Raw genomic sequence first — 13,255 nt, forward strand, 5'->3', positions numbered from 1 at the left:
GTCTTTAAACACACTTTTAAAACAATAGAAACTCATTTAAAACACATAAAAGATACTGAGAGACATAGCAAGAGCTATGGAAAACACAAAAATATTTCATTTTTAATGATTTATATAGTAAAATAACATTACAAAAAAAACGCAATATACCGGGACCGCAAAAACGGAACCGCGATGGAGCGGGGGTTTACTGTATATGTTTTAGGAAGTATTGTTAATAGTAAATACGGTTTACAGTATTGTTTTTCCCCTATTGCAGATTAAGAGGCGGATGCAATATATTTTATGGCCACTTGAGGGCATAAAACAGACATAAGAATTGGATTGAATTGCAGGTTATGCATGGAGACATTTAGAGCCGTTTTGATGCTTAGACGGTTATTTATATAGGAAAATATATGTCATGCATCAGAACGCATGTATGACATCACATACGGATGTGGGATCATGCGGATGTGGGATGAAGTAGCCATACCCCTAACCCATATTATAAACAGATCTGTACTGTACACAGCCACGATTTGCACTATACACCTGATGAAGACTATGGCATGTTGGGTTAAGGGACCTTTGTGGTTTATAAATTCTTTTTTTTTTTTTTTATTATGGGCACTTAAGATTTATTGGGGCAATGTGGGTTTAGTTGCAGAAAGTAAAAAAAAAAAAAAAAACAGGAATTTTGACTGACCATAAAATCCATTTCTCTGATGGCCTTCCTTCCTGGGAACTGTAAACAGGTTTGAGTAAAAACCCTAAAAACTTTCCGAAGTCGGAACCGGGACATCTTGTAGCCGGACTGAATGACTTTGTGGCTCCACTTGTCTTGTACCAGGGAAGTCCACAAGTCCGGAAACCATCATAGACATCCCCCCACCACCAATACGGTGAGGGAGCACCTTCATGCTGAAGGAGCCTTGTCCGCGGGTTTGGAGAAGCCCAAACTTGGCTTGCCAGACAAGGTTCGTTTGAATCCTCCAGAAGAGGCCCTGAAAAACTTTGAGCCCTTGTCAGTTGACCCTGAGGGACAAAAAAACGTCTCATAAGCCGAGAAGGACGGCCCACGCCTAAGACGAGGTTCCTTGCCCTTAGTAGCCTGCAGAAGAAAAGTACTCTTTCACCCTGTGAGACCTTTAACCACTTAAGGACCAAGCCTATTTCTGACACGTTGTTTACAAGTTAAAATCAGTATTTTTTTGTTAGAAAAATACTTAGAACCCCCAAACATTATATATTTTTTAGCAAAGACTCTGGAGAAAAAAAATGGCGGTCGTTGCAGTAATTTTTGGCACGTGGTATTTGCGCATCGGTCTTTCAAACGCAATTTCTTGGGAAAAAATATATTTCACTGCATTTAAAAAAAACTAAACAGTTTAAAATTGTTTGTTGCCATTCCACACTCGTGGAATGGCGACAAACTACGCTACTTCAAAATCTCCATAGGAGACACTTTGAAAAACTTTAACAGTTACCAGTTTAGACTTGGAGGTCTTTTTCCAGAATTATTGCTCTTGCTCTGGGAATTGCAGCGATATCCGACATGTGTGGTTGGAACACCGTTTTCATTTCTGGGCATGACTTAACGTATGCGTTTTCTTTCGTGCATGAGCTCACGACGGGGGCGCTTTCAATTTTTTTTTCTATTTATTTTTAGCACGGTTTAAAAAAAAAAAAAAAAAAAAAAAAAAAACCTGATTACTTTTATTGCTGTCACAAGTAATGTAAACATCCCTTGTGACAGTAATTGGCAGTGACTGGTACTCTTTATGGAGGGATCGGGGGTCTAGGACCCCAGACCCCTCCACTGCACTTCAAAGTATTAAAAATGATGAAATCTGCATTTTTGAACACTGTCCCTTTTTTAAAATCGGCGGCGTTAGCAACCGAGTAAACTAGAAGTAACGTCGCTTCCAGGTTCTACATCGGAAACCCAATCAAAGCTGAATCTGGCTGGTTGCTCGGGTCTCCCAATGGGAGGGGAGACGTCCCCTCCTGCTTGCTGGGATAACGGGCGAGCAGCAGCTGAGCCGCATTGGTCGTTATCTCCTGTAAGCCGATCGCCGGTGTTCTAAAATTTTGTCGGACCCATGAAAATTCCGGACCTCATCACTTCCGGCTGGTGCGAGCCCCGGTGCGCATGCGCACAAGGTCCGAGGAAATTCTAAGACTTAGCGAAAAGCTGAGAGGAGGAGGGGCTGAGGTGGGACGCACACACCGCCACGGGCGAACCAAAGCTGCTGGAGACCCCAAAATTGTATCGCAGGTAGCCAATACACTCCCCTACAGCTGATCAAAATTTGGGGTCTCGGGGATGAAAGGGCGCGGAGCAGTGACCCCGAGAACCGGGCCTCAAGGTCACTGCTCCGTGCCTTTTCCTCCCCGAGACCCAATTTTCTATCAGCTATAGGGGAGCGTCTTGGCTACCTGCAATACAATTTTGGGGTCTCCAGCACCTTTGGTTCGCCCGTGACAGCAATTTTCCCACGGCGGTGTGTGCGCCCCACCTCAGCCCCTCCTCCTCTCAATCAGCTGTTCGCTAAGTCCTAGAATTTTTTCGGACCTTGGAAATGTCTTGTGCGCATGCGCACCGGGGCTCGCACCAGCCGGAAGTGATGAGGTCTGGAATTTTCATGGGTCCGACAAAATTTTAGAACACCGGCTCTAAAAAACTGTACCGGGTTGATGCCTGCAGTTGCAGGTATCATCCCAGTACAACCACTTCTACAGGTACGTCGGTTTGTAATGGTTAATGATGTTATACAGGGTAGCCCCAAACCGGCGATCCCCTTGAAAGGGAAGATCAGTCAAGGCCCTTTTTAGAAGTCTGATTCGCAGACCAGCATTTAAGCCAAAAAACACACCAAAGGACCACTGCCAAAACAGAGGGCCAAGCCACTAGGGGAGCCGCATCCAAAGAGGCATCACAGACAAACTGCAGCCCCTGGACCAGCTGGTCCGTCAGCAAAGACAGGAAGGAGCTGTTCTCCCTCTAGGTCACGCTGTAAAAGCTTAGCCCACTCGGTCAGAGTTTGCGACACCAGGGCAATGGTGAATACCAGCCTCAGTGCCAAACCAGCCAGAGTGTACATATTGCGGGCTACACCCTCCGCCTTCCTGTCAACCGGACCCTTAAAAAGGTGACGCTTTGGTCGTCCCCACTGTTTAGCGACAATTCTGTCAAAATAGGCAGGAAAAGGAAACACCTTTGCAGCTTTGGATGGCTTGTGAGTGCCAAAGGGAACCACCCCCTTAGTGGCAGCTGCATCCTCCATTTTCAAGGTCTCACGCATACAATCAGTGCTTCCACAGTGCCTTTTTTGTGCGCGGTTGCAGATGTGGGGGAATCATCCTATCTGAGGATTCCGGGCGTGTGACCCAGCACGGTGACCCACGTCCGCGGCGGCCGAATCAGATTCAGGGTCTAATGAGACAGACGAGGCAATGAGGCGGGGGTGCTTATTGCTAGCCCGTCGCTTCAAAGCCACCTCCACCCGGGACACAAAGGACTCCAGGACCGCCATCAGTGCATCAATGGATGGTTGGGACCCGGAGGGCCCTGCAGCCTCAGAGTGGGGGTCGGGTGGGGAGATGTGCTCCAAAGACTCCATGAGTGACCAGGTGGACCCCACAAAAAGTGTAAAACACTGCAAAGGACAAACCCGCCGCTCTGGCAGCACCAGCCGGTCGCCAGGCACAAACCACCAAGCGATCCTCGGCAGAGAGGAAGAAAACCCCCACCAGACTCGCCACCCAGCATAAAACAGGCCCCTGCAACCACCAGGATAATCTGCACTCCACGTTCGGGGATCAGGAAGTTAAAAGACCCAGGAGTCAGCACCAGGGGATGGCACCGCCGAAATCGCTGCCTACAGGGCACCCTCATGGCCGCCGCTATTTTCAATGGCAAACCACTGCAAAATGGCTGCCGGACTACACAAACATGGCCACCGTGCATAGAAACACACAGGATACAGCAAAATGGCGGCACCAGGAGGGATCCCTAGGCCTCAAGGAAAGGCCCAGGCAGGAAGGGGCCCTGGCAGGAGCCCCCACCAGGTACGACCTGCCCCACAGCCGAGGGTCCGGTCACCGGCTGCGCACCCTCCTGGCGCCCCCATTACCAGCATAGGGCCCTGCCCCCACCCCAGGAAGTGGACCAGACCACCGGCACAGCCCCAGCATAAGTGGAGGGGGGGGGGGGATAGGATGGGGGACAGATGAAAGGGGGTGCCTAACGGGAAAAAGGGGAACCCAGAGGTCCCATGTCCACTACTCCAGACAGGACCCCTAGCCATCAAAATGGGGGGCTGTTGACAAGGAGGAATCCTGTGGCTCGGGCCGAGACCTGGTTGTATGCATTTAACTCGCAGGCCAACCCCCGTCCAGTTGGGCTATGTCTTGGCCGACCTAGCATGGAGCTGAGGTCTGTACACACTCGCTGGCCAGACTGGGGTGACCACTGGATCTAGATTATCCAGCCCATCGTCCAGTCCAGCAGTTAACTGTAGATCAGACCGGAAAAAACAAGGAGAAAAAATTGCTATCTAAAAAGGAAAAAAATTGCCAGGACCATAGATCCCAGCAAGGAACAAGATCCCCTCTCCTGACTAGGCAGAAAAAAAAACTGAGTAACCATAGCAGGAAGAGGGAATATACCCCTTGGGACTGCCCATAGGCATAGCCAGATTCTTTTTCTGCCTAGTGTCCTACTCCAATGGTTATGAAGATCAGGAGTTGTGTCTGTCAATGAACGAAAGAGAAAGGGATATTTCTGTGGACTGGTGGCGATAATGGATTGATAGGAGTGCATTCTTTTCCTGAGCTGGAAAGGTACTGTGGTATATTTGATTTTGATGAGTAGCTGAGCTTTTTAGTACCCTCAGTAGCCCTCAGGGACAATCTATGCCTTTGGATTGTGGTATGTGGATACTGACCCTACCCTACACACATCTCCATTCAGACAGAAAAATTCACCAATGGCAGCTAAAGACATACTTGCTGTCTGGTTGTTATTTCCTGATAATGAAGGCAGTTGTATATCTGCACCTATTCCACGTTGCTCTATAAAAGTTATACACCTAACATCTATATGATTCCTTTCATTTTCTACATTATCACTATGAGTTTGACACAGTTATGAATAAAAGTGAAGTTTTAGGTCATAGCGGGTTTGGTGCGTGTGTATAGCGCACCCTTGCTGTTTTTAGAGTATGCTTAATGTACATAGCTTATTACCTTGTTCCACAGACTCGCTTATAGTTGTCCCTTGAATGAACTGCTAGAATACTGACTCCAGATCCAATGTTCACAACTAGTAAAGGGTAGGGGTCATCCAGATTAAATGGGATCTTCTGGCACTGTTCAGGGTGTGAAGCATTTTCAAAATAATAGCACTCTGCCTGTCCATTAAAACGGACAGAATCTATAAACAGCAATCCTTTAACAAGGGAATCCAATTCATCCACCTTGTGCAGCTCAAGATTCCCAATCTGAGAAAATAAAAAACACATTGACAAAAGTTGAGCATTGTTATAATACTTTTGTTAGTAAATCAATACTTTTAGGCCCCGTTCACATAGGGGCGACGGTACTTCGCACCGCGATCTCCGAGGTCACGGTGCGAGCAGTGCGCCGCGACCTGGGAGCGGCCGCCACGGACTTCATAACACTGAAGTCTATGGCGGTCGCCTCCTGGTCGCCCCAAAGAAGCTCCGGACCCTTTTTCTAAGTCGGAGCGACTTGTGTCGCTCCTATTAGAACGGGTCCGCAGCTTCCCTATGGGAGGCGACCTACGGCAACCTGTGAGGCGACCAGGTCGCCTCACAGGTCGCCTTAGTGTGAACGGGGACTAATGAAAAGACAGTAAAAATATGTATATTTTACTATATTACCAAAACAAACATACCACTAATAAATATTGGATTGTCTCGGCTTTTTTTATGATAAATACATCCCTCGAGCAATTAATCAATGGAATATTAATATTTTCAAAAACATTTAATGTTTTTATTGTAGCAGCCTCCAGGTTCCTCTGTGCTTCTTCCTTGAACCTCCTGAATGGGGAGAATTCCCTCTGTGATCAACTGTCCTCTGATTACCCTCCTCGGGTCTGCAGGTCCTATAATTCCTAGCAACATGCATGTCCAGTCAAGACCTCCTGTGGCCTGTGCGAGTCCACCAAAGGCAGTCTCTACATAGCCAGCGAGTGCACAAAAAAAGGGAACTACAGCGGGGCTCCATCATATCACCTTGCAAGCCAAGGAGCCATCCTTAAAAGTAAAGAGGGGCCAGTTTTTAGGCCAGACTAAAATGGAGAAAGGACAAGCATAAACATTATAAGAAACAGCAGACTATGCAGGGCCTCATTCACACAACCTTACAGTGCCAAAAGTTAATTTATTTGTGAGGCAGGTAGCAAAATGTATATTCGCATGTAAATGCACAATGAGTGGCTACATACTGTTAGGAACAGATGAGCAGCCCTGGATGTAGACAGTTTAAATCTAGGCCTGCTCATCTGTTCCTTACCTCATGTAACCACTTGATGTGCGATTACATGCAAACAGCAGCAGTTGCCTGATTGAAGCTTGATGGATGCGGCTGATCGCACCCAAATGTGCTCATTCTTGGCAGTGTACGGCCCTAAATGCCCATGTGAATTATTCAGAAGAACTGAAATTGTAAAAAAAGAAATTAGAGTTTAATATCACTTTTATATTATCATATAACAAAGATAAAAACACCACTGTCCGTTACACAATATATAATGATAGTAAAAAGGAAGAGTGCTGGCCCCTTGGGTAGAGGGTTTAGTGGGGGTGCCTCCTAGTATTCGTTCTCAGGTTCAGTTGGCATTTCCCAACCAAACAGGCCCCTTATTGGTGGCCCTTGTGGAAACCTTTGAAGATGAGAAATGACGGAAGCGCCAACCAAGTAGTAAGTGTAATGAATGGTCTTTAACTACTCAAGGCCCGGAAGGTTTTACCCCCTTAATGACCAGGCCATTTTTTGCGATACAGCACTGCGTTATTTGATCACTTCTGCGTTTTTTTTTTTTTGCGTTATAAGCAAAAAAAAAAAAAATTCTGGAAAAAAAAAAAATATATAAAATATTTTTTACTTTCCGCTATAAAAACATATCCAATAAAAAAAAACGTAATCTATCATCAATTTAGGCCAATTTGTATTCAAGTGTATATTGATTGGCGCAAAAGTTATACCGTCTAAAAAATAGGGAATATTTTTTTTTATAGTAATGGTGGCGATCACCGTTTTTTAGCGGGACTGCGACATTGCGGCAGACAGATCGGACACTTGACATTTTAGAGGCGACCAGTGACATTACTACACTAATCAGTGCTAAATATATGCACTGTTACTGTACTGACACTGACAGGGAAGGGGTTAACACCAGGCACGATCAAAAGGGTTAAGCGTCCTCCTAGGGAGTGCTTTCTAACTGCATGGGCGATGTACTCAATAGATGAACACAGAGACCGGTGTTCCTAAAGAGTAGGAAAACAGGATCCCTGTGTTCATCTGTTAAAGAACCTTGTTTACCTAGGCAGAACGCCAATGTCTCCATGGGGAGCAAAAGCGGGTGGCCGGGAGACCGCATCCGCCTGACCCGCTCCCCCTCTGGCTAATCGGCGCGTGTGCGCACCTCAGGCGGCGTGCGCGCGCGCACTCCCACTGTCTATTACGTGAAGTGACGTACAGGTACATAATTTTGCGTAATACAGCTGACCTGCCACAGTAAAACTAGGGCGGCTATATATATATATATATATATATATATATACATACACACATACATACATACACACACACACACACACACACACACAGTGCCTTGCGAAAGTATTCGGCCCCCTTGAACTTTGCGACCTTTTGCCACATTTCAGGCTTCAAGCATAAAGATATAAAACTGTAATTTTTTGAAGAATCAACAACAAGTGGGACACAATCATGAAGTGGAACAAAATTTATTGGATATTTCAAACTTTGTTAACAAATAAAAAACTGAAAAATTGGGCGTGCAAAATTATTCAGCCCCTTTACTTTCAGTGCAGCAAACTCTCTCCAGAAGTTCAGTGAGGATCTCTGAATGATTCAATGTTGACCTAAATGACTAATGATGATAAATAGAATCCACTTGTGTGTAATCAAGTCTCCCTATAAATGTACCTGCACTGTGATAGTCTCAGAGGTCAGTTTAAGGCTACATTCACACTTGAGCGTAGCGTTTTTTACCGCGTTTTTACCGCAATTTTTTCAGGCGTTTTTCATTGACATCTATCAAAAACGCTGGTAATCAGCCCAAAAAGAAGCTCATGTACTTTTTTCAGCTACAGGCGTTTTGCAAAACGCTCAGATGTGAACAGGGGCCATTTAAATGAATGGGGTTTTACTTGTTGGGCGTTTTGGAATGTTTTTTTTTAGCGTTTTTGGAGCTGAAAAACACTCAAACGCCCAGGTGTGAATGGAGCCTTAAGCGCAGAGAGCATCATGAAGAACAAGAAACACACGGCAGGTCCGAGATACTGTTGTGGAGAAGTTTAAAGCCGGATTTGGATACAAAAAGATTTCCCAAGCTTTAAACATCCCAAGGAGCACTGTGCAAGCGATAATATTGAAATGGAAGGAGTATCAGACCACTGCAAATCTACGAAGTCCTGGCCGTCCTTCTAAACTTTCAGCTCATACAAGGAGAAGACTGATCAGAGATGCAGCCAAGAGGCCCATGATCACTCTGGATGAACTGCAGAGATCTACAGCTGAGGTGGGAGACTCTTTCTATAGGACAACAATCAGTCGTATACTGCACAAATCTGGCCTTTATGGAAGAGTGGCAAGAAGAAAGCCATTACTTAAAGATATCCATAAAAAGTGTTGTTTAACCACTTGCCGTCTGCTCACTCGAGCACTACTGCAGCAAAGTGGTTGGTTATTGTCTGGCGACGTAGACCTGTGTTCCGTCACAGCGGGAGTCGGGCCAGGGGAGAAGCAGGGGAGGATCGTCGGGGAATCGAGTGTGGAGATCCGCCTGCTTGTGTAAACAAAGCAGGCGGATCTCCTAAGTGACAGGCATAGCTGAACCCTGGATCTGTCCTTGTGTCACACAGTCACCTCCCCCCACACACGTTAGTAAGCACCAGGCATACATTAACCCCTCCCTCTCCAATAAAATTAACCCCTTCCCTGCCAGTGTCATTTTTACAGTAACAGTGCATATATATAGCACTGATTACTGTAGTAATGTCACTGGTACCCCCAAAAGTGTCAAAAATGTCAGTCAGGGGTCCGATCTGTCCGCCACAATGTCACAGTCCCGCAAAAAAAAAAAAAAACGCAGATCGCCGCCATTACTCGTTAAAAAAAAAAAAAAACACCAAAAATTACAGAAATCTTTCCCTTAGTTAGTAAACGCAATAACTTTTGCGCAAACCAATCAAAATACGCTTATTGTGATTTTTTTTTTTACCAAACATAGGTAGCAGAAAACAAATTGGCCAAAAATTTAAAAAAATTTTGATTTTTACATTTTTTTGGGGGGAATTTCATATAAAAAATGTGAAAAATACTGTTATTTTTTCAAAATTTATGCTCTTTTTTTGTTTATAGCGCAAAAAGTAAAAATCGCACAGGTGATCAAATACCACCAAAAGAAAGCTCTGTTTCTGGGGTAAATTTCGTTTGGGTATGGCGTCGCACGACCGCGCAATTGTCAGTTTAAGTCGCACAGTGCCGAATCGCAAAAAGTGGCTCAGACGTAAGACAGCAAAATCCTCTAGTGGTAAAGTGGTTAAAGTTTGCCACAAGCCACCTGGGAGACACACCAAACATGAGGAAGAAGGTGCTCTGGTCAGATGAAACCAAAATCAAACTTTTTGGCAACAATGCAAAACGTTATGTTTGGCGTAAAAGCAACACAGGTCATCACCCTGAACACACCATCTCCACTGTCAAACATGGTGGTGGCAGCATCATGGTTTGGGCCTGCTTTTCTTCAGAAGGGACAGGGAAGATGGTTAAAATTGATGGGAAGATGGATGGAGCCAAATACAGGACCATTCTGGAAGAAAACCTGATGGAGTCTGCAAAAGACCTGAGACTGGGACGGAGATTTGTCTTCCAAGACAATGATCCAAAACAAAGCAAAATCTACAATGGAATGGTTCACAAATAAACATATCCAGGTGTTAGAATGGCCAAGTCAAAGTCCAGACCTGAATCCAATCGAGAATCTGTGGAAAGAACTGAAAACTACTGTTCACAAACGCTCTCCATCCAACCTCACTGAGCTCGAGCTGTGTTGAGGAATGGGCAAAAATTTCAGTCTCTCGATTTGCAAAACTGATAGAGACATACCCCAAGCGACTTACAGCTGTAATCGCACCAAAAGGTGGCGCTACAAAGTATTAACTTAAGGGAGTTGAATAATTTTGCACGCCCAATTTTTCAGTTTTTTTATTTGTTAAAAAAGTTTGAAATATCCAATAAATTAAGTTCCACTTCATGATTGTGTCCCACTTGTTGATTCTTCACAAAAAAATTACAGTTTTATATCTTTATGTTTGAAGCCTGAAATGTGGCAAAAGGTCGAAAAGTTCAAGGGGGCCAAATACTTCGCAAAGCACTGTATGTATGTATGTATGTATGTATGTATGTATGTATATATACACACACACACACACACACACACACACACACACACACACACACACACACACACACACACATGGGGAAATCGGATGGGAACGGACCGTCAGTCTGTTCTCATCCGATCCCATCCGATGGACGGATGGAAAATAGGGTTTCCATCCGACCAGATTTGACGGATCGGATGTCAGCGGACATGTCTCCGCTGCCATGCGATGCCCCATAGGGATGCATGGGGGGACCATTCAGATCCGCCGAAAAAACGGACAGGCCAGAACCTTTAGGGCCCTGGTGCAAGAAACCACGAAGGGCCCCCCCAGAGCCCTGGCAGGGGCCCTTCCCTTCAAGCCTGGGGCCCTTTACGCTCATTGCAGGGCCCTTTATTACAGTCCTGCAGCGGGACCCTTTCACAAATTATGCAGTGGGCCCCCTTCCAGCCATCTTGGGGCCTCCCCACGGTGGTGGAATGCCAGGGCCCTGTCGCAAGTGTGATCTTTGCGATCCTGGAAGTTCACCCACTGGTGTCAGTAGTTTTTATTTTTTGGTATTTTAATTGTATTATTTTTTATCATTTTATTTTTTTTACAATATCACTGACTATGACTCTGTCCATTCAGAAAAGGGAGGAGCTGAACCCTCTATTCTCTATTGCGACACATCCCCTGCAGCAGCCGGCAGGAGAGGGAAGGGAGCACAGTGGGGGTGGAGGGGGGGGGGGACCAGGGGAGCACACAGGGGCCCAGGGACAGCAGAACACAAGTGAACTGGATAGGAGTAGCGGGGCCAGCATACAGAGGAACCAATCCCCTCCATTTTCCTCCTGCAGCTACAGGAGGAAAAAGGAGGACAGTGATTTCTCTACATGCTGTCCCCGCTGCCCTTCCTATGCAGTTGTACAGGGGAGCCGCACAGGCCCCCTGGAGCCCCCTGTAGTTACGCCCCTGGGACAGGCGGATCTGAAAGGTCCGCCTGTGTGAAAGAGCCCTTATAAAAAAGCAGCAGTGGACAGTAATTGGGCAGGTTGAGACACCAGAGCTGATCAGCTGAAGATACACAAGGGCAATGGATTGCTGCCAAGTATACAGCAGCAGAGGCTCCAAAGCTCCAACAGGTAGTGTGGACTGTGTCTCCAGCTGCATTGTAAAGATGACAGCTGATAGAATCCCCTGGTAAGGTCAGGAGGGGATAAGCATAACGCATTTCAAGGGACATGGCGCTCTTTATCAAATGCCATATGTCCCTTGAAACGCGTTTAGAATTGTTTGATGAGTTATCTTAAGCACATTGTATTTGTCTATTGTTGTGCCTCCCCTGCCGGGAGAACTCAATGTTGATTGCTAGCGGCTATAGCTACTAAAAATCAGACATGCTGATTGTACTCAAGTCGATCAATGGATCCATTTGCCCATACATGTATCAATTCTTGACTGGTCCTTGCTAAACCTAGCAAGATTTAAACCATCTACAGCCGGCTTTAGATGAGGATCAGATCGTATTTTATGGCACAATACTGCAGAAAACCAGTTAATGCCAATGGGTTCACATTTTTTTTTTCTTTCATTATAGATATCAAACATGTCTCACTTTAAAACTGTTCATGGCTGCGGAACAGCGACAAACTACGATACGTTAAATAATCCATAGGCTATGCTTTAAAAGACTTTACAGATTATACCCGTCTTGAGTTACACAGGAGGTCTGGTCCTAGAATTACTACTATTGCGCTGACGTTTGTGGGGATACTTCCTATGTGTGATGCGATCGCTGTTTACATATGTATGCAGGACCTACATGCGCGTTCGGCTTTTCGTGTTAGCATGGGAAGGGTTTCAGAGGTGCTTTAAGTTTAAAATATTTCTTTAAAATTTGATTTCTAAACTACATAGTTACATAGTTAGTGAGGTTGAAAAAAGACACAAGTCCATCCAGTTCAACCCATGATGCGTGTGTGTGTTTGCTTTTAACCGTACATTGTATACCCCTGTATGTTGTGGTCTTTAAGGTGTACATCTAATAGTTTTTTGAAACTATCTATGCTCCCCGCTGATACGACTGCTTGTGGAAGAGAATTCCACATCCTTACCGCTCTTACAGTGAAGAACCCCTTACGCACTTTAAGGTTAAACCGCCTTTCCTCAAGTTTTAGTGAGTGGCCACGTGTCTTATTGTATTCCCTTTCTCTGAATAGTTTGTTCCTTATGCTAGGGTCACCAGTACAGTATTTGTACATTGATATCATATCCCCCCTCAATTGTCTCTTCTCCAGAGAGAATAGGTTCAGTGCTTGTAGTCTTTCCTCATAGCCGATGTCCTCCATTCCCCTAATTATTTTTGTTGCCCTCCTCTGGACCTTCTCCAGTTCCAGCACATCCTTCCTGAGGACCGGTGCCCAGAACTGGACAGCATACTCCAGATGTGGCCGGACCAGAGTCTTGTAGAGCGGGAGAATAATCTCTTTATTTCTGGAGTGAATCCCCTTTTTTATACATCCCAGTATTCTGTTGGCTTTGCTTGCGGCGGCTTGGCATTGCATGCCACTGCCAAGCCTGTTGTCTACCAGTACCCCCAAGTCCTTTTCCATCCTAGACTCACCCAG

General features: G+C 45.5%; 1 protein-coding gene across 1 annotated transcript in view; it reads right to left on the minus strand.

The window, feature by feature from the left end:
* Window positions 1-13,255, minus strand: part of PANK3 (pantothenate kinase 3) — a 64,267-nt gene that overhangs the window by 40,939 nt on the left and 10,073 nt on the right. Inside the window, exon 4 of the mRNA XM_082252883.1 lies at window positions 5,233-5,486. Within this exon, the coding sequence (XP_082109009.1) occupies window positions 5,233-5,486 (254 nt within the window). The remainder of the gene's footprint in view (window positions 1-5,232; window positions 5,487-13,255) is intronic.

This window comes from Pelophylax lessonae, assembly GCF_965119305.1.
Source record: "Pelophylax lessonae genome assembly, chromosome: 4".
In the NCBI taxonomy this organism is placed as follows: domain Eukaryota; kingdom Metazoa; phylum Chordata; class Amphibia; order Anura; family Ranidae; genus Pelophylax; species Pelophylax lessonae.